The sequence below is a fragment of the Oryzias latipes genome, chromosome 16 (assembly GCF_053564925.1).
Source record: "Oryzias latipes strain Hd-rR chromosome 16, Olatipes_Hd-rR_3.1".
NCBI classification, from domain to species: Eukaryota; Metazoa; Chordata; class Actinopteri; order Beloniformes; family Adrianichthyidae; genus Oryzias; species Oryzias latipes.
In genome coordinates, this window is record NC_136252.1 from 30,936,515 (window position 1) to 30,962,063 (window position 25,549).

At 39.9% G+C, this 25,549-nt stretch overlaps 1 protein-coding gene across 10 annotated transcripts in view; it reads left to right on the plus strand.

Annotated features, from left to right (window-relative positions):
- sema6cb (semaphorin 6Cb) overlaps window positions 1-25,549 on the plus strand; it is a 170,396-nt gene that overhangs the window by 81,348 nt on the left and 63,499 nt on the right. For all 10 annotated transcript variants that reach the window (XM_011485750.4, XM_078932533.1, XM_011485745.4 and 7 more), the window contains 5 exons: window positions 13,170-13,372; window positions 15,740-15,854; window positions 17,818-17,875; window positions 22,227-22,283; window positions 24,261-24,362. In XM_011485750.4, the coding sequence (XP_011484052.1) occupies window positions 13,231-13,372; window positions 15,740-15,854; window positions 17,818-17,875; window positions 22,227-22,283; window positions 24,261-24,362 (474 nt within the window). In that variant the 5' untranslated portion in view covers window positions 13,170-13,230. The remainder of the gene's footprint in view (window positions 1-13,169; window positions 13,373-15,739; window positions 15,855-17,817; window positions 17,876-22,226; window positions 22,284-24,260; window positions 24,363-25,549) is intronic.

Below are 25,549 nucleotides of genomic sequence, written 5' to 3' on the forward strand. Positions count from 1 at the left end.
TTTTAAAGACCCATTGGATTCAAAAATGGTGTTTTCAACAGGTTCTTGTGACATTTTTCTGATGATGGTGGACATGTATAAAGAAACCAAAGCTTAAATTTGCATTTCCGAGTATTTCTTTATTCAAATTTTGGTGAATCAGAGCAGGCAGAAAAATGCTGTTTGAAAAGGCTTGCAGGTTTTACATAAAATCTACAATCGGCAGGCCACAAGCTCCCTGTTCTGCTCCATTCCGATGCATCCACGTACATCCATCCGAAATGGATCCATGTACGTCTCTGTTTTCCACGTCTGAGCTGGAATCTGGCTCAAAACTCTACGGCTGGATAGCTCCAATATTGCTTGCCATTTATGTTGCACTGGTAATGTTAGGTTTGGGGGTTTGAGGGCCTGTAAGCTAGTGGGATAGAGAGTAAACAAAGTTAAGATGGGACATAAAGGCGGGTCACTCTAACAGTCCCACCTACAACTCAAAGGGGGAATTTCTGATGAACTGCTGCAGATCTGCAGAAAATATGTCCTAGAAAACGACACATATTTTTGGATTTTTGGCTAAAAACGGCTTAGTTATAATTAAAAGAACACTGGGAACGCTTTGAAAATAGATCAGAAGATGGCCGGAGTGGGATTTTAACAATAGTTTTGTCAATTCAACAGGTTTGTATGAAAATTTTCAAAAATAAAATAAATGACAACAAATGGTTTTGGAAAATCTGAAATTAAACAAAATAAATAAATATCACAAACCACTAGATCATTGCACTTTCATTCCTGTAATATCTCCCTGGAATTCCCTCAAGTGACATTATTAAAAGCTCTCTGAACATCTGCGTCTCAGTTTGAAGCAAGAAAATCTGCTGAAGTGCTGCTGTCACACAGGTGCGTCCGCGCCCAGCACAGCGGCTTTAATGAAAGATCAATGTGGAGCCGGCCCCACCGAGGCCGCTACATGGTGATAAATACTCTGCACACTGCCATCAAGGTCAGCGTGGAAGATTTCTCAAGATTGATGAAAGGTCATCTATTTAGTGAGTAAATATGGCCAGGCGGCTGATGAACCTGAGGAGCCGTTTGACGAACCATCAGCAGTGACAGATTAAAGTGTCAGCCCTCGTCCTGGGTGGGATCACATTTCCTGTGATCCGTGATCCGCTGCAGTGCAGAGCCAGAAGCGCAGCCGTCTGCAGGCTGAGCAGACTACGAGGACAGATCTGCTCTTACAGCAGAGCCGCAGAGAGGCTGGTGTCAGAGTATTGATCTGGACCAGACGATTGTTTCATCCACTATGGCTGGCAAGCTGATGACTGCTCCGTCTTCCTCTTTGTGCATCCAAAGGGAGCTTTTTTGAATATCTGGCGTGACACGCTGGCACATACAGCAGTACCAGCTGATAATGTGCTTTCTGTCATATAGCATTGGGTCCATCTGCAGCTTTTGCCACATAGAAATGTGTTTCCACATGAGCTGTACTGCATCATTAGTTTATCTGGAAGTTTTAGTTTCAGAAGAGCTGGGTTGCTCATTTGTAACAAAACAAAGATAACAAAAAATGCAGACAAAGTAAATCTATTTTATCTAATATAAAGTCTGCTACAAGTCTCAAGAGTTAGGGAAGTGGTGTAGCATTTAAATATGTCAATGCACTAACTTTAGGAGTTTCTGGAATTGTTCTTGAAATTTTTTTATTTAATGATGGATCAAATGTTTTATACCGTGTGAAAGATCTAGATTGAAGGCTGGTAAATTTCTCCTTTGGATTTTGTTCTGATGAATCCATGCTGGTATTACTGGTTTTGCATTGTCCTAAGAAAATGTGCAAGGCTGATGCTTGAACAAAAGAAACATCTGGTTTTCTAAAATCTTTTTCTTACGTAAAAATGATCCATTGAACAAATGTTAGGCATTATAAACTAAGCAAATGATTATTTGTTAATGTTCAGTGTTGATACATGGAGGTGCCATCCTCGTACCACGCTGACAGCAAAGAACAAGAATTATTCACTTTTTACAAGTTTGTGGCTGACATATGACAATCTCCAAAGAAAACAGACTTTGGGATTATTTATTGCAATAAACTGCATTGTAAAGTGATGAGAAACACATCACAGCTGTCATTTAAAAATATATGTAGTCGTTTAAGGATTCATGCATTGGCAGAAAAGGTGGACACACAAAAGAGCAGATGTGTTGCCTAAACGATTACCAAAGATTTTCAGCAGTTAAACTGTGAGTTTGACAAATAACTCAAATAAACGTCAAAACTGAGGATGCAGAACATGTCTTTAGTCTAGAAGAGCAGAAAAAGAGCAGAGTTTTGTCTTAGTGTTTTTATGCAAACACATTTCGCAAACAAATTTATTTACCCGATGGTTACAGGACCAATGTGGGATTCGATGCCCACTTCAGCGCATTTTCTAACCTGAAGCCGACCGCTCCACCCCTGCCCCACTGCCGCCCTCTTAATAAGATATTGCGATGCACATTTCACATTATCTGGCACAGACATTGACGTTTACTCATTTTTAAAGCCAAAAATAATGAAAATTATAGTCGTTAGTTAGTTACTTCATTAAAATTATAGTTACTTTATGTATGCAGCCCAGTTTAACCTCTACATCAGGTCAGGGTGTCACTAAAGAACCCATTTCTGAATCAAAATTTAAACTCAACATGATGTTTTTGTCAAATGTCTGTTTTCTTGGCCAATTTGATATGGCTGTATGTGCAGCATAGTGGCCTAAACTGAAAAACGTTGAAAAACTTCATGAAATATATATTTTTATTAGTTACTTTATATATATATATATATATATATATATATATACACACATAAAGTAACTAATGAAAAGACAATAGAAAATGAGTTTTCTAAGTAGATATTGACCGGAAAAGGTTTTATTTGTTCCCCGTCTTGCTTTACATTTTATTGATCTTTGTCAGCATAAAATTTTCTTTTGTTTAATATAATTTTTTTATTGTTACAGAAAACTGTCAAATAATGAAAATATGAACAGTGACAAATGATTTTAGTTGAGATGAGTTTCCATTCATACATTGAGAAAAACTACTTGTTGTGAGTGCCCAAGGCCTTTGTCTTTGGCTTCCCAGTGCTGTAATGCATCATTTAAAGTGCTTCTCTGTATTCAAGAATTACCATGGAAGCATACTTTCTTTCTTTCTTTCTTTCTCGTACATAGACACAATCAGCTTGTTGTCAAGACAGCTGCAAGAGTAATGGCTCCGGGTCTGCTCCTGAACACAGACTAATGAGAATCTCAAATCCGACAAGCAGAGTGCATTTATCACACACTCACACTTAATGACACCACCCCCCAGACTCTAAAGACTACAGCATGCTGGTGCCACTATCTGGCCTCTTTATAGATGCCCCCGTTTGTACCCTCGACTTTGTTATTAAAGGGTTTGGTGAAAGCTCGCAGGCGAATGAAGGAGGAGGACAGGAGGAGGAGGTTGTGGGTGAGACTCTGAGACACCGGTGAGTCATCTGGTAAAAATGACCACCTTACTTTGTCTTTTCCTTCTATGATGTTTTACCTTTTCTGTCCTCATGAAACCTTAGTCGCATGATGCTCTTAAGCAGAGGGGTTGACCCGTATGGGTGTTGTGGGTTTTCGGGTTGCTGTAAGGTCATTGAGAGGAGTGGCTGGTTCAAGGCACATCTTAACGGGAGCACAGGTGTGTCTTGCAGTTCTCTTGAAGCTTGTACAGCCACCGTAAGGGGCATCATGAAAATAGAACGTACCATTGTTGTGCGTGTGGTAAGTTTATTGGCCAGTATACATTAGGCCAGGCCGCTCACAAGCAGCTCCTAAGGAGCTTGAGCATTACTATGTACAGTAATTAGTTTATTGTGCTGAAGATTCATACAACACACCTGTATTTAATTTATTCTTGCGTGTTGCAGAAAAGTTAAATACAACCTGTCACTCGCAGCATGCCTGTAGAAAAAGAAGATATGCATCAACATTTTGGCTTTATGGGATCACCAAGGGGTCTAAGAAAATTGTCTAATCGTGCTGGCCTCCTGTTTGCCCCGTACAGGTTAGCCCTATGTACCTGTAAGGGTAGTTTTGACTCAAGCTACGAATGCATTGAGCAAGAATGAGCTAAACATGTATTTTTGAACATGAGTATAACCCATAGTGTTGCATATCTGCCACCTACAGTTGGTGCAAAATGTCAAAGTGGTGCAAATCTCGAGAATCTTGTTCCAGGCATTTTCTTTTACAGATTCCGATATATGAAGGACTTGGTATTTAAATTCTGGCCGGGCACAAACCACAATTATTAATTCCTCCACCATGATCAATTTTCAAACAGTTGGCACTTCCATTAATTAAAAGGGACGTAATCCCTATGCCATTACCAAATCCTAGTCCCTGATTGGCGAAAGATCGACCTGGTTTAACTTGCAACGCGCATTTAATTGCCAGGTATAATATACGTATAGCCTGAAAAGAGTAGAAACTTGCTTAGCTATTCATGAACACCAGAGTTTTAAACGCGGAAGCCCGAAATGTGCATGTATGCGCATTTACATAGAATTTTCATCTTAAGCTGTAGCTTGAAGGTGGGTTGCTGTTGTAAGCGTAGCTTCAAGCAGCTTAGACATAGAAAAGAGAAGCTGCTGAGAATTTTCTTTTAACCCTTTTTAGTGATTTTAATGTTTGGGGAATTCCTTAATACGTGCACTTGAACAAGATACAGTTATAAAATGTATGAGTTCCGAATATCTTTTGTCTCCAAAGGTCTTTTCTCTTTATAGTGGTTAGCAGTGTTGAGAGTAAGCAGGTAATGACCTCTTTAATCCATGCCAATTGTATTGATTTCTGTGCTGGAAAAGGACGGCTTGAAGGGTGTTTGGAGCCCATCGATGTCCAGAGAGGCTGGGCAGCCTCTAATGACTGTTGGGCTTTTCACCAGAGATAAGGACTTATCCTTCTTAAGTTCTAGAAAGGCAACATTATCAGTTGTGAGATCGCAGTCATGCTGCAGCATCCCATTCAGACACGTTGGGCGCATGCAGAAAGATAATCCACTGATGCTGTGATTGAGCTGAGAAAAACAGAGGATGACAGAGATCGATGCTTCCAACGCCGCCTCGGCGACTGAATCGGATCCAATCTGTCAGATTGGCAAGTGCATCTGATTAATTGTCAGTGCGTCTAATTCAGCAGGGTCATCCGGCCATCTTTTACCGAGTCAACCCAGCAGGCTGAGACTGTAAAAAAATAGGATTTTTTTTAGGTTCAATGCTCACGAGAAACATGGTTACTTTTTCAGATCATAAGTATGTTATTGTTTTTGTCATGATGAAATATATTTAATCAGCTGACATCTCTGATTAACATAGAGTACAAACATCTCACTTTTTTTTTGTAAAAGTAAAGCTGACTTTCTGTTGCTACGCAGTTTTTGAAAAGAAAGCACAAGGGGGGGGGTCATTAACACAAATGGTTCTTTATGTTTTCCCATCTGAGACGAAGCTGCACAGAAATGGTAAAGTGATGCTATATTTAAACTGGAACGGTTTCATTGTGTTCAAACCATTTAATCCAGCAAAGTAGCGGATATTTCATTTATAATTCCCACTTTCATATGAGCAACCAAGTGAAACAAATTACAAACTTGGGATTTCACCCTGTTCTCTTTTTTTTCTTTTATAGCACCATTTGGTGCTGTTCTTTTAAAACATAAAAATAACTCATCTACTCATATCTTCAATCTGATCTAATGTACCACTTTTCTGGAATTGGATTTCTAGGCTCTAGTCGCATGTAGCTGTACTTGTACAGGTGCTGTGGGCATTTGTGTTGTCCTGGCCCATAGAGGGTCATAAGGGGAGTGCAGGTGTCGTAAAAATGGGCTGTATACAACTGGCCTGTCTATGTTAAATGTATTGTGAAGTACTCATAAAGCTAACCAGTGAGGCTTATGAAGTATCTGTAAGGATAATGTACTGTACCTTTTGTGTGTAATGTACTACACACTTTTTTACACGCACTTGTAATGTACGGGTGATGCTGTTGTATGGTGCCCTAAAGCCACACTTTTTTTGTTGTGAGGTAAGCAAATGCGGACCATGCTTTGATTGTCTAATTTCCTAATTAAGCTGTGTGCAAAGGGCACACACCTTGAACAGCACTGATAGGCCCTCCTGCACAATACACCCACTGTTTACTGCACAAGCTGGCACAAAATAAGAAAATATCGCCCACAGAAAGAAATGTGAATGAACATTTTTGCTCTCCGGGCTCATGGAGCACCCAAGGATCTTAATATTTCATGTGGCGCCACCTAAATGCCCAATACAGGTTTGCCCATTCTTTGCTTGCAGACAGCCCATATCCCCCCATAAGGGCAGTTGTGGCTAAGGCGTGAGTCAACATTTCGAGCCCAGATCCCTACACTCCCATTTTCCCAGCCTCCTTCCCAAGCAGCTCTGCAGTGACCTCCAGGCATTCCTCAGCCATCCAAGAAATTTCTTTTAAAGGATTCGTAGTTTTGCCTGAGGCCTCTTCCCAGAGGCACTTGTCAGAAACGGCTCCACTGGAAGGCATTCTGCGGGCATTTTAAACAGATGTCTAAAAATGGAAATGATTTGTCTGATGGACTAGGACACTTTTCCTTATACCCCTCTGGATTTGATATTTACTCTCTTGTTTACTGTCCCACCTCAGCTCACTAACGTGTGATGATATTATGCTAAATGTCATTGCCTTGTTGTCCACTTCTATGAGCAATCAGATTTTACGGATGTTTAAATTAATTAATTTTTATTTCACTCCAGAATTTGTCAAATGTTGCTGATTGTTGGAGTACTTTACCAATGCTAGCAATTTGTTCTGCAGCAAGAACCATCAGGCTGCATCTGAGTGGTGGAATGGATTGTCTTTGTGATTCCAGACCAGTGAGCTGTGAGACACTGTCGTCCCCATCTTCCTCCTCCTCATCCTCCTCATTGGGATTTCTGTCTTTCTACTGTCACTGTTCATGGCCCATTTCTCTGTCTGATGCCCTGCTCCTGCCTCACTCTTGACATGTTCCATGACAAGCTGCAGGCTTTGATGAGGTGCTGGGAGCTTCGCTGCTCTTTGACGTATGCTTACCCATAGCCACTGACTTTTTCTTCAGAAAGACAGAATTATTGCAGCCATAAAATGAGATAAAGTGAGCTTGAAAGCTGCTGGGTCTTTCAGTATTCGTTCTCATGATATCATCAGTGAGAGACAGCGGCTGTAAAAGTGAGGTCAGGACCCACCTTGGGCTACTGCCCTGTAAGGAAGCACCGCTCTGATAGGAGTGCCTTCTCTTTTCACGTCCTCTTAGGCCTTCCAGTGTGCGATGGAGCTGACGAGTGAATGTCTGGTTTGAGTAGAAAAGGCATCTCCTAATTGGATGCATGCTCGGCGTGCAGACTGTTTGTCCCAAAGACAATGATAAAGTGTTTAATCTTCTCGGTAACAGCGGACCACACAGGCATGATGATGCCATTATCTCCGTGAGGCACTCTCACCAAGAAGCTTCACTCTTAGCCTTGATTTATATTTCCTTTCATCAGCATCGACCACTCAGATTGCAAAAATCATTCATATATAAAAGCAGGGTTCGCTGCTTTTGTTCTCCCTTAAATTAAATTCAGCAAATGTTCTTTTGCCCTACATTCACACTCCAGCTCTCCATCCCAGACTTGTCCTTGTAGTCTTGTTGAAGTTAATGTGACAACAATGGATCTCCTTTGTGACGGCTATGTGATTACTTCTACTAACAAGGAATAAAGGTGGTGGAAGAATCTACACAGGTACTCATCTTCCTTTGATCCCCTCTCAGCTCTGTTGTCTTGCGGTTTATCTGGAGAAGACATCATTAACTGGGTAAAAGCAGTAACTGGTTTTTCAAAATAATAGTGACCGTTTGAAAAATAAAATCCATTAATTAATCAACAACCCAAAAAAATCACCAGTTCCGATTGGGAATTAAATTGATATTTTTCTCATAGGGTGGAATGCTGAAAGATTCCTACGTAGTAACCGGGGGTGGGGCGGCATATTAAATTTCTAAACTCAGAGAAATGCTGTGTTCATTTGCTGTTAGAAGGATTGGAAAAATGCCTGTTCGGCTCATAAAACAAACATTAATGTCAGGAAAACAACAAATTTTCCAATACTACATAAATACAGAATATTTTTTAAGGGTCTAAACAAAGGTCAATGTTTCTATAGTGTGCTGCACCATCTATGGGAAGACACCTGAAATACAGGAACATATAACAAGAATTAGGATTAGCAACATCATTTCTTCTAGTTTGGGGGGCTAGTTTAAATAGTTAAACAGGCCGCATGGCCCCGGGTCATAGTCTGCCCACCCCTGGTCACATTTTAATGAATAAATGCTAACTGAAAAAGACATAGTTTGAAACAATGATTGTTTTTAGGGGTTGAACCTTGTATTGTAAGTATTTTAGTTATACTTCTCAATAACAAGAAAACTAAAAGCCAACTCATAAGGTTCTAGAAAAAATTGTAGTTACCATAATTCCTTTAGTTATTTTTGGCTACAATGCTAGAATAAAAAAACGGCACACAAAGAATAAAAGCATTTTCCTCTTGTTTTGAAGTACAGTTGGGATCGGCAGCCTCAGAAGGTTCCACTTATTGCACCTGTGAGGAAACGACTGTGCCTCTGTCAATAAAACGCTTCAGGAAGGGTTTCCAAATATCATTCTGCATTATTGATGACAGAGAAATTGGAAGTTTAGTTGATGCTTTCTTTACATGTGAATAGGAAATGGAGAATAAAAGGAGAGGGGTTCACTGGAATGCCAAGCAGCATATTTAAAACAGAGTGGTTCATTAGGTTACTCTGAATTAAGGCTTATTTAAATGCCACCAGGACCCCAGAAGATGGAAGTTGTCTCCTGACTGACAGGGAGCACAGAAGGGTTGCATGGCTTATGGACCTCTTTGAAGATTAATGTAAATAATTAACAGGGTAGTGACAAATGAAGAGGGTTTCACTGATGTAAGCCTGATCTCTCTTCCACTTTTGGCCCTTTGGGTTTTACCTCTCCAGTTGCAAAAAGACAAGAAGACGATGGATGGTGCCTGCAGCGATTTGCTGATCGATCTGAAAAACTGTCTCCGTATCTGAAGCCTGCAGGGATCTTCTGAAGTCAGGCTTGAGATGAGCACTTCTGAATTCAGACCTCAATTAAGACGGTTCTGCTTTTCTCTGACAGCATTACACGTTTACATTGCAGCTGAACTCACGACACAACCTCGTCTTTATTGATCTTTAAACCTCAGCGAGTCATCAATCAGGATTCTCACTCTCTCATTGGATGGTGTAGATTTCATAACATTGTTAATGTGCTTTCATAAGTATCTGTATGTTCCTGTCAGCTTCCTTCTGCTTTGATTTCACTTCCCTAAAGACCTATCAGTATACCCATGCTGTAATCTGGGAATTCTGCAATTAGGACGGAGTGGAGTTGTCTGACACGGAGTGACAGCCAGCGGCCCCCTTCAACGGGACAGCCTGTCACTTGTCTGAACTCTTGGAGCCGAGGTTAAAGCATCCCTCCTCAGGGACCGAGCTGTGTGGCATGATGGCAAAGAGGGTCCCAACCTCTCCTGACAGACACATCTTAGCCTAGATGTCATTTTGGCTCCTCGCTTCTATACAGTACAATGCAGACTGGAAGAGTGGACTACATTATACTGACACCAAGCTGCTGACAAACCAATGCTAGAAGTGAAGGACTGTAGGGACCATTGATTTTTCTACTCTGGCAAAAATGCAAGAAGCCAGCCAGCCCTCCCTCCTTCTGGACCAGGGATGCTAATGGACTTTTAAGTGTTGCCACAGTGACTCCCCGGAGGTACCTTGTTTTTGTCACTGCTGGACCTCTGCAATGCCCCAAATCCCCAGCTTCTTTGTCTGACATGTTTGCATTTAGCAGAAAAATTTAAAAGTCTTTCACAGGTCAAGGGTTAATGCTCTGAGTCTCCTTAGATGTCAGGAGATACCACTAGAGGCCTAAACTTTCTGGAATTGAATACAAACAACTTATTCATAAAGTAGTGTACAATACTAACATGCCAAGTTTTTTAAAAATCATTTAAGGCTGACCGAGGAACGCCACAGGGTAAAGGAGAGAGCTTGAACATGTCAATGATTCATTTTAACAGTCTTCACTGCAGCGCTGCATCTCTGTCTTCACACACGCTGAAAACAGTGTTCCCTCGTTTATCGCGGGGTTACATTCTAAAGAAAACCCGCGACATGTGGAATCTTAAAAGTGGGCTTACAGATATTTTTGGTTGTAAAACTCCTCACTTCCCATTTATACACTTGTCTCAGACATCCATGAACCTTTTTTACACTTTTCTCAGTTGTTTAAACTCTCAAAGTTCAAACATTCATAGAAAAATAAGTCCAGGATAATAGAATTAAAAACAAAGATCTGCTTGCGATCAAAGATTTATGCAACACTGGCAAGCTGAATGCTTTCTGTATAGGAGATGTGGCACATAGGAGATTGATTGACAATGTCTACAGCCAATCAGGGTGAAGAACAGAGTGCACTGCTTTAGACAAAAACAACAACATGTAAAATTGCTCTGTAAAAACATTTTAAACTGCCTGTGAAAGATGAAGCGCAATGTAGCAAAGGACTGCTGTATACATGGTCACTCATTGCCACGATGTCTGTGTTTTTATCCTGGCATTGTACATGTCACTCTTATCCATCGAGTCACTGAATGAAAATCTTTTGCTGTGAAGTACAGCCACATTGTCACTCTCTGCGCCTTTGCCCTTTTGACTGAAGTCCGCCCAACCTCACAGTCTCACCCGTTCTTATAAGCCAATCCCTGGAAAGACAGAATTATACATAAAAACTGAATAGAACGCAAGCATTGAAGCATCAAAATGATGCACCGAAATTCAACCAAAAGTTTTGACACACCTTCTCGTTCATTTGAATAAAAATGTGTGTCCAAACCTTTGGTCTGTACTGTATATCTAATACATTTAATTTCAAATGAAACAATAAAGATCCAGCTGTCTTTGGAGGCGCCTAAGACTTATCAAACGCAGAAGGTTTACAGATTTCTCTTTAAGGAGGTGGAGTTGTAGCTGCATTGGAATCAACTCTTGTCTAACACCTCTGAAATAGGCCTACAGAGCCCACTTCTGTGTCTTAAAGGAGATGTTAACTCATTTATTGCCCATGGCTCCTTGATCCCCATTTCGGCTGGCCGTGTCACCGTCTGTGTGGTTAGCCATTGGAAATCTAATTAACAAAGTTTCCTCAGTCAGACAAGTTGAGAGCAAACTTGAACACACTGGAAGAAAAGGAGAAAAACATAGTTTTAAAGCCTATAGAAAGTGTTTATAGTCAATATTCACAAACAGCAATAAATATAGTGTTTAGTTTTCTATATCATCCTGTCGGTGAGAATGTCAGCAGTCACCGATTTTTGCGAATGTTGGAGGAAAACAAGCGTGTTCCAGTGAGGAAGAGCTGTGTGATTCGTCATGGGACTGCAGTGAACTTGTTGATCCGGTGAACTTTCTAAAATGAGTTGGGAGATGGACAACGAGACTCTGCAGCTAAACAATGAAATGCTTGTTTTTAACACTGACCATCTAAATCATGTGCTGCTTCCCTCCTCACGCATTAAAATCCCATGTTGTTTTGACAACGGTCAGCCAATTAGAGGATTGGGTTTACTCTGCAGAAAAGCAAAGAAAACCACTTAAACCCACTCTCAGATATTATTTAACAGTGTAAAATAGATTTGGGTGGTGATATGGATGTATAGATCTTTCCATAAAGGTTTATAACATTATCATGTTTTATTATTAGCAGAGAGATAAAAATGGTTATTCATAACAATCTGGCAACTTTCATGACATTCAGTCAACTTGCATTGAGATACCTGAATTTTTTCTTCTGATTTATAAACCTTAACTTTATTTTTGTACGCAAGTAAAAAATCCAACCTAAATGTTTTGAGTTTAGACATGCCTAACACTTTTTACTTATCTAAATCATTCCATCCTCACAGCAGATACTATAAAAGCCTATTTTTGTTCCTCATAAACGAGAACAAAATGTGTTTTTTTGAAAACTTTCTAAACTCCACTAAATGTTTTTACAAGTGAATTCCATTCTTCACTTTCAAGTTGCTTTCTTTGGCTGCAAAAATCTTTTTTGTTTTTGTATTTTTTTACTCTTGAAAACTTTTCAATTCTGCTTTTTAAAACCATCTTGACAATATCTTACACTTTACATTTAAATTCTTTATGAAAGGCACATTACTAATAAAGACACTTAATCTAAATAAAGAATAACTGTGATATTGTGGAAGTCAAAAAAGCGTGCTGAATAGAAAGTAGCTGAAGTGGAGTTTTTCATTAACCATCCACCATGTCATATTTTGTGCCTCCTAGTTATGACATAATTACTAAGTAATGATAAAAAAAATCCACAATCTACAGTGTCTAAATCGACAATATGATCAGAAATTATGTCATAATTACACATCTTCATATTTACATAATTATTTAGGGTAAAATTCTAAAGCTAGCACTGTTTTGTAATTGTTTAAATGTAATGTTTGACTTGGAAAAAAAAAAGTTTTCACTAATGAACTCTTTAAATCTGTGGAGCCTGAGTTTCTCAGCAGACTGCAGTCTGAATCCTGGCTTGTATTAGAGGTGTGAGCTTGAACTGTTGCCCTCCGTGTGGTTGTCTTGTTTCACCTGCATCATGATCACACTCTGCTGCCTGCTCTTCCTGAGCAAAAGGAGATATCATAAGTGATCTCTGCCTCCCTTCCTCCAGAGGATTTAGTGTTCCTCATTCTCGCTGGTCCTGCTTCTGGGTGACCCTCATCACAGAAGGGATTCAGTCATATGTATTTTGCCATTTAAACTTGCTTTTAACTGCCGTACCATAGGTTCTCTGGCCAAAAGATTAACCTTCTGTGACATTTTAAAAGATTTTTCTCTTTATCTACTTGTAAAACATGTTGGTTTGAGTGGCTGCCCTCCATAGGAAATGAAAGAAATTCCTCTGAATGATTGCTTATGTGATCAGTGCATCCGTACTCAGTTAAAATGACCTCGTCTCATTTCAGGTGGGTTGGGCGATTCCGCTACGGACCATGTTTCTCTGGTGAGGTCCTACCTTCTGCCAAAATGAGGCAGAAGCCTGGATCGCCCCCAATAATCCTGCCGGCTTTCGTGGCCCTCGCCTTGGTCACCGTTTTACCTCAGCTGTCCTCAGGAGTCATGCCTTTCCCCCAAGACCTGGAACCCATCCACACCGTGGGCAGAGAAGGTACAAACAATACCTGCTGTGTTGGTTTGATGAGCAGAGGGGCAAATATGTCTGTAAAACCCGCCTGACAGCCACAAAGAGCTTTATATTTGAATCATGGATTTTTGAATGTCTCAGCACAAAGTAGGACTTGCAGTCCAAGAACTTATTGCTGCCGTGTTGATTATTATCAGCAAAAAGAACGGCTTAAATGTCATTTAAATACAAATTACTAAAATACTATTTTGTTTTTCTGGTAAAATTTCATCTGTTGTCCATTCATGAAGCTTTTTGTGTTTTGACTGAAATGTTGCTGCTACTTAATCCATTGAAGTCATTTCTAGTTTGAAACAAAATCCTCTTAGATTTCCGGTTGGTAAGCAAGCTGTGAGAAGTTACGATAACATCCAAGTCCATGTGACAAGGAAGTTTCAATGTAATGACAAGTGGTTTTAACTGTGGGGAGAGTCGTTTTGCAAATGGCAGAGGGGAACAAACCTGTCGCTGTGTCTGTGGACAAAGCCAGATGGTCATTTTTTTGCCTGGAAAGTTTCCTTACTCAACGACCTGGCAACGTGCATGTGGCAGCGTTGATGAGAGCTGCTCAGACTCTGAGAGGAGTTTTATTGAGTGATAGTTTTGGCGCTGCCATCATTAAAAGGCTGGCATTCACAGATTACAGATCCACATTACGGAGGAATAATCAAACTGAATCTTCCCTGTCTTTGGCTAACATTATCTCTGCTCAGGCAAGACGTGGCAAGTTATTAGGTGAATGAACACATGTTGCTCCTCCATATAAGGGCGTCATACCGATTGGGAATGCTGAAAGCAAAGCTCAACAGAAAGTTTCAACAGATCCCTCAGAAGTTGATGGATTGATTACTAATACAAACGCTTAACTGCTTCTTGAATTCCTTGTAAGGTCCCATCATCTAATGATCTATTGTAAAAGTATTCCCAGAGGCATTTTATTATAATTATGCCGTTTTTATCCAAAATCAAAGAACCTGTGTTGCTTTCTAAGACATAGTTTCTGCAGAGCAGCAAGAGTTGTTAAGAAATTCACCTCTGAGTTGTGGGCGGGACCATTGGTGCAGAGCAAAGCTGGCTTGAATAGAATGGAGACATCTGTGATGCACAGTCTTATAAGAAAACCAACTGGACTCGTCAGATCAAGCCCATCACTGGTGAGGTCTAAAGAAGAGGCTCGGTCACTAACTATAAAAACCTATAATTGATTTAAGAGGAGGCTGAGACCATGGCCCTAACATTGTAATTGATCTATCTGGAAGAGACTAACGTAACCATTAGCAGAAATAGCCGTGCTAATAGTGCTATATGTGGAGCTGAGTCCCAGGTGTAATGAGAGCAATTTGTCACCTCTGGCTGGAGCAGGTGACAAACTGGGGCACAGGGTCCTTTACAACACTTCCATATATCCATTATGAATCTTGGTGTATATAGGAGGACTGAGTCTATAAAAGTACACCTAAGTGAGTCTTGGGTCTGGCAGCGGTGGAGTTGATTCTGTTAGCGGCGTGTCTGTGAATGTACTGCAAGTCTGACACATAATGACGGCCATTAGAGTGAGTTCTGAAGCAAATTCAACAGAACTTCAGGTGTTTCTGTTTGGTATCATTCTGATCAGACTGCTTGAACTCAGAGTTTACAGGAGAGAACTGAGACTTGCATCAAAAATGTCACCTAACTTTTTTCGAGGTATAAAAAAAATCGCCTAGATATCTTCTGGCTTCAAGCTGTGATCAAGCTGCCTCTGAATCACAAAGGGGAGAAGTAGCTGAGGAGTAATTAGACGTCCTCATTTGCCAGGGGCAGGGTAGCAGGGCAGGCTGGAGAGCCTGAGGGAGTCCTTTCACCACAGCAGCAAGGTCCAGCACTCATCCAGACATTAGGCGTCTAAATCATTAAACAGTCGATTTGAGAGGGGTGGTTAAGGGGGCACACTTTTCCCTGTAGGAAGGCCTAATTTCAGATTGTGGTGAATTACTAGTGGGGGGGCTGCTAATTCAGCAGCTGTGCTGGTCAGATGGGATGCTGAAGGGCTGTACTTTACAGGTCCTTTTGTTTGCTTAGAATAGAAGTATAAAAAAGTACAAATTAACTGCACAGGATGTTTGAAAAGTGAAAAAAAGATATGTTAATGTTGGATCTTTGAAAATGTTACCTTTAATTTCTTAATGAAATTGTGGTTAAACAGTGTTTAATTTGAAGCTGAGACTCTGGTAGGTCATGTACCGTTTAATCTCAGGACTGTTTTGTAGAAACCAATGAGGAATGTGCATTTGGTTCAAACGCATGACCAACAAAGTGGTTGGGTTTTATTTTGATGTTAAAGAGCTTCCTTCTTTCTTTGGACCCACTCAGCCTCGTACCTGTATCCCAGCTTCCGGGGTCTCATGTCGGACAACAACACGGCTCGCCTGGGCCTGGACTTCCAGAGGATGCTGAGGATCAACCACATGCTGTACATCGCTGCTCGGTGAGTACACCATTCCAGTGTCATCTATACCCCGTTATTTCTTTAATCCTTTAATACTCTTGAGCTTTAGCTCCAGTTAACTTTCGACCACCGTAACTCTTCAATCGTTGACACAATTAACGTAATTCCAGCGGATTCTGAAGCGGAGAAAAGCAGCGCGTGACATTAGCGAAGTGCTTGCATAATCATCGTAAATCGAGTTGTGGTGAAATCTCAGGTGTTACAGGGATAAACATGTAGAATACAACACAAAATGATGGACTTATATTGACCTTTAATGTCTTCCTGTGGATTTGTCATCAAATCCTAAGCATAAGTATATTCTTTCTTGCATTGGTACATGAGATCAGACCACTGAATTCTGAAAAGGGTGATGATTGTTTTTTTTTTTAATCTGCATTTGATGACAGGTAAAATAACACAAAACCCAAAGTGACTGACAAGTAAAATATGATCTTCTGAAATGTGTCAGAATGTGCAGAACAAGACGGTCTGGTCTTCTAGAGCTATTTGAGCTTTCTGTTCACTACTCACTCTTGATAACTACTTTATTTTAAAGTTCCAGACTAATCATTATTTTTTGGGCGAAAAGAATATTTATTTCTGCTGTCCTTTTTTGGTGACTTGCAAAACCTTGTTAATTTTGTTGAAAATTGTCTTTTAATTAAGGGTATAACAATTGATTATATTAACAATACGATTTGAATCATAATTTGTGGTTCATGATAAGATTCCTAGTCAATATTGGGTCATTTTGAACAATCCGATTCACCCAATCATGGATCCATGACATCTTTAACCAAAACTTCCACCAGTGGTACTCAGAGAAAAATACCTGAGTACTGAACAGTGCAGGTGAAGTTTTCCAGATTCCTTATATTCCTTGCATTCTGCAAAAATCACGCACACGTTTAATATTTCCATAGTAATTACATATAAACTAGGTAAAATGTGCGTAAACTGTGTAATTGTCAACCAACCAAAAATTTTGAATAGCTCAAAACTGAACTCACACCCGTCAGCCGAAACACTTGATGGGCACCTCAGAAACTATTATGAATTACATATATCATGCATACAACAGAAAAGACCGAAAATTCATACGTGGAAAATGTGCAAAGTGTACGTAGTGGCTGTGTGACATGGCCTTCAGGTCATGTGACTCACTTTTTTCTGTAAATCCATAGTGATGCCAGTTTGAAGCTCCACTGTTAAATGTTGGCATGATATGGCTTCATTAAAGCCAGGTGAGCCTGACGGTTGTTTAAACTGACTCAGTACTTTACTCCACATTACATGATTTGTCGTGTTGGACCATTAAGCATCTGAGTAAGTTGTTGACAGACATGGCTTCAGGTAATGTTTGGTATTTACCTTCAAATGTTAGTCTCTTGGTGAATATTTCAGTTAAACTCTTAGTAGTCTGTAACAACTGTACACTAAACTGCTCTCAAATTTAAATTGAAAAGATAAATCAGCTTTTAAAAGTGGTCTTTGCCTAATTAACTTAAAACCATTAGTTGCTCTGGTTACAGTCTTCATACAAATGCAGTTCTGCTTCCGTTTTGATTCTGACCTAGAAAGCAGAGCAGCAGCCCTCCAACTGTTAGGAACATCAATCAAAAAGGTTCACAGGGACTTGATGTTGGAGAATTGACTACACATTTTTCAATGGTGGGTGCAGCAGAGCGCATGCTTCACTTCACAGATTGACTCGTATGGGTTCTGTTTAAAAAAGTTTCTCCAGCTTTTAGGTCTCTAAGCCAAAAAGCCAATAAACGTAGTTAATCCACCACCTCGCCTGTGTTGTTGAACAGCTGAGATCAATCCCATTGATTGAAATGAAGGATTCTTTTCTTGTTTAATGGGTGGGAATTGTTAGATCATATGAAAGTCGCATTCAAATAAGCATCCAGGCTAAATGAAAGCATGTGGAGATCTCCTAACTCTCCTCCTCTTGCAGGGATCACGTGTTCGCAATCAATCTGGCTTCTTCATCGGAGCAGATAATCCCACAGCAGGTAGGAAAACGTCTGCCTGCATGTTTGATTGAAACCCTCTTCTGTCTTGTTTCTATTCAGAGGGAAGAGTGTTTTCTACATGTTAGGTTTTGATCGAACATAAGAGACACTGATGCATGAATTTGGGGCAATACTGACGTGTGAAAGGCGTACATTTGCATTCTGACAGAAGACAGTGGCCTGTTGATTTTCAATTTTCAAGAACCCAGCAGTACATTCTCACTCTGAAACTTGCAATCACACATCTCAACTCAGCCTTACTTGCCATTTGAAGTCATTAAATTGGTTGTACAATGTATTTTATTTGACGTTATCATGTGGTTTAGTTATTGGAATCAGGTTGGGGGGGGCTATACAAGTATACACTTTGTCCCTTTAATGCGAGCTCTGTATTTTGTACTTCTGTCTCGTTTTTCAAATGGTGCTATGTTTGTCCGATAAAGTCTTGTAGGTTTCGTATCTCATTATTTCCCTTTCCAGCCTTCGCTTTCCTTTTATGAAGTGGAGCGGCACTCGTGTTGCTTTTGAAGTGCCATGCTGTCTTCTATCTGGGTCTCATTTGTCAAACACGATTGCTACTAAATAAAAACCCTCTAACGTCGACAGTTTTGTTTGCTTGTATTTAAATTAGCTCTGAACATGGTTATTCATCCTGATAAGGCCAGTACCTCCATGTCACAGAGATCTAAGCTATTGATTTGTGTGTAGAATGTGCCACAAAGAAATGGGAACTTCCAAGCACTTCAGTGTTGAATTTGAATGAGAACCTAAATATTGAACATCGGGACATGATTCATTTTCTTCTCCATTTACTCAAACCTCTCCACCCTCCAGTATGACGGCAAGACCAGAGTGGAAAATGATAAAGGCCCCTCTTGTGTTCTGCTTCTTACTCCCCCTTTCCTGCTCTCCATCTGAGCTCCATCATTAGTGTGTGACAAAGTCCCACCACCAGAAAATGGTGTGTCATCCTCTTCACAGATCTCTTTCTCCATGCCCAACCTTCATTTTTGCTCACCAGGCATTCATTCTTCTTCTCCTCTTCACTGATCTCCCAGACCTGGGTGGTCATAAGTAATTATTGGTAAACCAGATAAAGTGAGGGCAATGCCTATAACCGTACTGCTGATGCCTGTTAAAGTGAGGAAGGTCTTAACAAAGTGCTGTTGCTATATGGAAAGAGGTAGAATGATGGAAAAAAAAACATATTGAAACTGTTCCTATTTGTGGAAAGATTTTTAATCTTTAATCGTAATGGAGGATTATAGCAGACAGGTAACTGGATTATACATCTTTTTTTCTCTTGAAGTTCATCCAGGCGATGTTCTGTATTTTTACATTTACAAGTGACTCATTTTACTAAACATTTAACTGGTAAAAGAAAACAAAAACATTTTCAAACAAAAACTCGAAAACCTTGTTTCTAGAGAACAGTACGGTCTAGAATGGTCAAAGGCAATTTAGATGAGTGCTTCCACTCAAAGTTGGACTATCACAGCACATACGGGTTGAAACTAGCAACAACACCAGTGGAGGTCATCCAGCAGCTCATTTTTTCTGCTTTGCCTTTTCTTTTATATCCCAAACATTTAATGTTGATTGAGAGGAGATTGTGGGCGGTGAAGAGGAATACAGCCACTTTCTTTCTAATAGACCTTCAGCCAATCAACAGATTTCAACAGTGGCTCCACCCTTGCCGGTCCGTTCCATTTTTCTATGGACCTACAACAAATGGGGTCCAAAAAGTGGTACGGTTATTTCCAGCTTCATGGCTCCATTTTAAAATGGAAATGCTCAAAATACGGTATTGGAACGTACCGGTCAGTGAAATGAGGCTTAAAGGTTTACTGTTCTTTCTTTAAAAAAAAAAGACTTATCACTAGATTAATATTTAATTTGCTGATTTCGGCCACATAAAACACGTCAATTATCTGTTTGGGTTCAAATGTGTTAGTGGGAGTTTGGGACTAAATCAGGTGAATTCTTCCTCATTTTAGGAGAAAGCATTGATTGTGTCCTGAAACCATAAAAAAGGTTCAGAATAATAACAACTGCACAGCTCTTAACACATCAGTGGCTTCTATTATTTTACCCCTGAGGCCTCAGGGCAGAAAGATTCAAAAATCTAAAAACCTTCTAATGCGATTCTAACATTTCTAATAAACAATTTGAATATACCCTTATTACTCCAAAGGTATTTATGAACAGGGGAGAAAATTTCAAATTTCCTTATGTGTATCACATTTTCAGAACGTCATAAAGGGAAAATGATATCCACGGTACAATAGTCCCTATGTATTTTAAACAGCAAGCAAACACCTCACTTCACACGTTATAGACTTTTCTAAGACAACATTTTTGCACTTTTATCTTCCGTTTAAACTCTCTAAGTTCATTCCTTTGCAGTGAAAATGGGTCCAGTGTTATAGAATGAAAGTTCTGATCATGATGGAAGATTTGGCAAACTGAACGCAGACACGGCATGCAGGAGATTGCCAAGAACAGCAACCAATCAGGATGCAGAACACAATGTGCTGTTAAAAAAACAAACAGAAAAACTTGCGCTTAAAAATCGGCTAAACAGCAAGACTGTTAGAGGTGCACCGCGTTATATGGAGGGATTGCTGTTTTGAAGATGTTTTAATTTGGTCTAGGTTGTTTATATTGCAGATCCACAATGAAAGTCGTCTCAAGGAACGGCGAATGTAGAAGAGAAGCAACCCTCGGGAATTGGCATTATTCAATCAATAGTAATTTTAACTGATTCAGTTTGTAATTTTCAATCATTTCTAAAGGTGAAGGTTTTTTTTTTGTTTTTTAATAGCTTTTTTCCTTAATTAGTTTATTCCCAAAGTTCAACATTTTCCGCTAAAAGCTAAAGGATTCTTTGTTCCATTTTTATTGCACCAGTTTCAAGTTTTTATCTAAAAAGTGGAAGATTTCTGGTTTAGTCAAACTCAACTTAACAACAAAATATTTATGTCTAGACGCTTAACTTCACATCTACTTCAAATCTATTAGGGGTCATTTACAGTCCGAATTACTAGAAACTTCTGTTTGGTAGTTTGCTTGTTTCTTTTTTTTTTTTAAATAAAATAATTAGAATTGGGGGTAAAATGTAGGTTGAGTGTAAAACAACACCTGAAGAGTTTATCTGATAAAGTATACATCTAGCATAAGACTGAAGGGGAAAAAAAACTTTCTCCAGACGAGTGTGTTTTGAAGATACTGTTTTATTTCTTCCTCTTCCTGATTCTGTCTCCGGTTTGATGAAAGAAGCATTTTGCATAAGTTTTCTTTGAGGAGGCTGCTTTCAAAATAAATGCAAGTCTACCTGCAGTAAGGTATAAAGCACTTGAGGGTAAAAGCAAATCTTCCTCTGTATCTTTTACTTTCCTGGTTGGGTCTCCCACCTGAGAATTCACGGAGATGCTCATTAAAAGTTTCTACTGGGTTTCTACAAAGTAAAGATTCATTACTTAATTGAAAGCCTGTGTGCAAATAGAACAAATGTAGACCAATGCAGGGCATTGCTATGTTTATACTCACTCGGGTACGAGGATAACTCTCGCTCATAGATTGATAATGACTGCAGTCCTTTAAGGAATCGAATTAGACCCGTTTCCAGAAAGTGTTGATTTTTTTGTGGCTGACCGACAGAACAGGGAGCTGAAAAAGGTCTGCAGACTTTAAAACCCAAATGTGGGAGCTAAAGCTTGGAGACTTTTCCAGTTTCATGACTCTGAGTGAAATCCCGGTGAGCTCACATGGTGCTGTGAAATGTCAAACAAAAGCGGAGATGAAACAGACCTGCCAGTATTCTCAGTAGTGAGAGGAAGCTATTGGAAATTCTCATTAGTAAATGAGTTGTCTTTGAATTGGAGCACATTAATCCTTGTGCTGGAAAAGCTTGTGAACCAGTGGATGCATCTTTTTCTGCTGCTGCCTACAGGGCATCCCAGAATGATCCAAAAATGTGTTTTGGAGCCAAATCTGCAGTGTGAGTTCAGGATTTACAGCCACTGGGTTAATTGGGGCTAATTGACTCCTTCTCATACAGACATTGAAGTGTGAGACAGCATCCTGCAGTGGTCTTTTGTTTGTCTGCAGCCTTACAGGTCCAGACGCATCTCACACGCCGATCTGTATCTCCCAGGAGACACTGCGTTTGGCCGCCCACCCATCGAGTTCCCCTGATAGCTCTGTTTATTTGTTTCTCTCTGCAACAGTTTTATTGAAATTTAATGAGATTTTTATCAGAGCTTTCTGGTAATATCCCAGCGACTGAAGCAGCAGAAGCTGAGATGGTCTGGTATTTGAGCTGACATTAGGCTGTCTTTTCATTTTTCAGAAACTCACTTGGAAGACAAAGGATGTGGAGAAGTGCACAGTGAGGGGCAAAAACAGCGTGAGTATCATCTACCAGACACTTCATCTCTCTGTTTGTGCCTTTACTTCATCCTCTCTGCCATGTCTTTGTTCTGTGCTGCAGCAAGAACTGCAGTCAGCAAAGACGGTTTCAGTTTTATCTTTGAATGGACCTAAGTGGTTTCACTACATATATACTGTCTCTAGGATCCAATCATTTTTCATTTAATGGCAAAGTTTAAAGCTCAATGGAACCATTTTCATCAATGGTAGTGAGTTAGTAAACGCAGCTCGCGTTATTGGGTGACGATCAGCAACACCAACCCTCACATAAATGAAATGGTCTAGTACTGCTTAGGCCATATTAAAATCTCTAAGCACTGATGCTTTGACAACAATCAATCCCTGTGCATCTTGCTTTGTATATAAGGGATGATCCTTTGAAGAGTTAACATTTTAACAATGTATTACAACTGTCCTTATTGGTGGAAACGGGCTGGTGGGGCTAAAAAATGGGCAAACCTGCACGGGTCACACAGGAAGACTGCACAAAATATAAAGGTCGTAGACCGCTAGCTGAGCCTCTAGTGCAGAAATGCTCATGCACATTTTTTCACAATAAGGTTAGTAAGGGTGAAGTAGGTGAGACGCAGGTGTTTCGTACGGATTTTTCTTCTTTTCCACACCCCCGAGTCTAGTGGACGTCACAGGAAGCCTGTTAGGGACGTTGATGTAACAGGTGTGCGCTTCTTGTGTGCAGCTTGAAGGCTAGAAATGGGGACATTTGACAGTCAGAGCACAGTTTTTGTGGTCATCTTACGCTTGTCCTACAGGCACTTACATATTTGGATGCAGTCGGAAGGATTAGTACTCACACCTTACTAACGATAAGATCATGGGTGTCAAACTTCAGGCTGCGAGGGCTGCCGTCCTGCTGTTTTTGCGAAAGACCTGCCTTATCTGCTGCTGATCGGCTGGATCAGGTGGGTTTAGGTACAGAGCTTCAATGGCAGGTTGGTTTGAAACCAACCTGCCATTGAAGCCTGGATTTTGACATCCCCTAGGCTAGAGTGTGGTCTAAGGTCGGCATACGACAGCATCACCCCAAACGTCAGAAGTATGTGCAACTTCCGTTTGTCTTACAGATTTACAGAAAGTCTTACCACACGCACAACAATGGTATGGTTTATTTTCTGGACATCACTTGAGGTGGTCGTATGAGCCTAAAGGGAACTGCAAGACACACCTGCACTTAGGATGCGGTTCCGCTTCTTCTTTTCCATCTGGTCCAACAGAAAACGGTTCCAAATCTAATTAATCTAAATAAAGTTTAATCTAAATTACAAAGAGGGTTTATTCAAATATATACCTTGTGTGTCAGAAGATTCATGGACCCCTGTTGTAACTGTGAAATATGTCCAACACAAGAAGCCTTTAGCTCTCATCTATTTGCTCAGCTGTTAGACAGGACAGAAAAAAGATCCTGTTCCTCCTCTCTACCACCCTTCCACAACCCAAAAACCCACAGCACCTATTGATGTCACCCCCCCATGCAAGTGCACATGACTAAGGATCAATAGAACCAGAGTTTTAATGCCATACTGGAAAAAACTCAAGAACGTTGTCATTTAGCAAATGATAAGTAATTCAGGGTATTAGTGTTAAAAATCTTATGACACCTAGCCATAGCTGTCATCTTTAAATGACAATAGAGCCCTCAGTTAGGATCTACCTTCAGAACGATAACATCATCTTTGGCTGGCAGACAGCTTTAATGTCTTGGGGATTTGATCTACATGTGATGGCATGTAGGACATTCCCCATTTGATTTAATCTACCTCTTATATGTATCCACATAGAACAATTATGATGGCTAAAGCAGAGGTTGCATGTGAATCCTCCAGTAAAACCGTTGGCTTTCTGGGACGTCTGCTTTGATTATGTTTTTACTGAGCAGGAGCAGCAGGATCCTGACCCCCCAATGTGCAGTAACACTGCGCTGTTTCCCTCCTGACAGGATGAATGTTACAACTACATCAAAGTGTTGGTGCCGCGCAACGACGAGACGCTGTTCGCCTGCGGCACAAACGCCTTCAACCCCACCTGCCGCAACTATAAGGTAGAATTTTTTTCCCCTTTTCTGCATTCACGCTGCAACTTTTCTTATGAAATGTGTGACAGTTTTCAGCATTCTTTTTAATAGCAATCCATTATTTGGTGCCCAGTGGTGCTTCTATAGCACCGTGTGAGGCAATATCATACATAATAGATGTGTAAATGCAAGTCAGACATGGCAAGGGCTTTTTCTTTAAAGAAAAGCAGCTCATGCTTGAGAAAATACAGCAAATTTTAGTTCTAGTGTTTAACATTTGCCTTTAAAAATGTTTCATGTAAAATATAGATGCATTACCACACAGAAGGAGCAGAACTTTACAAGAGCTGTAATAAAAATTACATCAAATGTCATCTTTAGAACAAGTTAAGATAGACATTTTTACTTCTAAACCTCCTAACGAAACGACTCGTCCTCTTTTTGTCACAACTGACAAGTTTATTGAAGTAGACATTTGTTGAGGGGAAACAATAAATGTTACACAAACCTATAAGCAACTAGCTTAACTGAGCAAATAGAGACAAAGAAATCTCCCACATGCGATTATTATAAAGAAAATACTCCTTTAACTTCTTTTGAACGTATTATTATCATTTAGAGTAAAAAAAATATCAGGAACTTTTGCAGAAATTTAAAGAAAGGAGGAGTCTGTCAGTTTGTCAGCGTGTATGACAGGCAAATCCTGACTATGACAGAGACACCATGTCTCCTTAGCAAGCACAACAGGTTTGGCAAACATCCTAACAAAGCAGTTTTTTCTGTCAGTAATTTGTAATACATTTATTTTGGCTAAATTTGAGACCAAATCCCTCTGGAAAAAAGTTCAGAGAAAGGTTAGATCTCTTACAGCACTGTTTTTTAAATTTAGGTGCAAGAATACAGTTTTGTTTCTGTCAATCTGTCCACATGTTACATAAATGCTGCTAGGAATGGAGAACACTTTATTTTAACAAACTACCTGAATATCCAAACCTAAAAAATCATCACTGGAGAACACTTCAAACGATAATCCAGTCCTTAAAGAAATTTCAAAGTCTCAAGAATGACATGTTTTTATATGTAAAGTAACAGATCTTATCTACAAAAAAAATCACATGAAACAGAAGACAGAGACAGTTCAGCAACACTGTTCACCATTTAAATTAAACATGCATCAGCTGACTTCAAACACAGGAGTTGTGTAATCTGTTCAA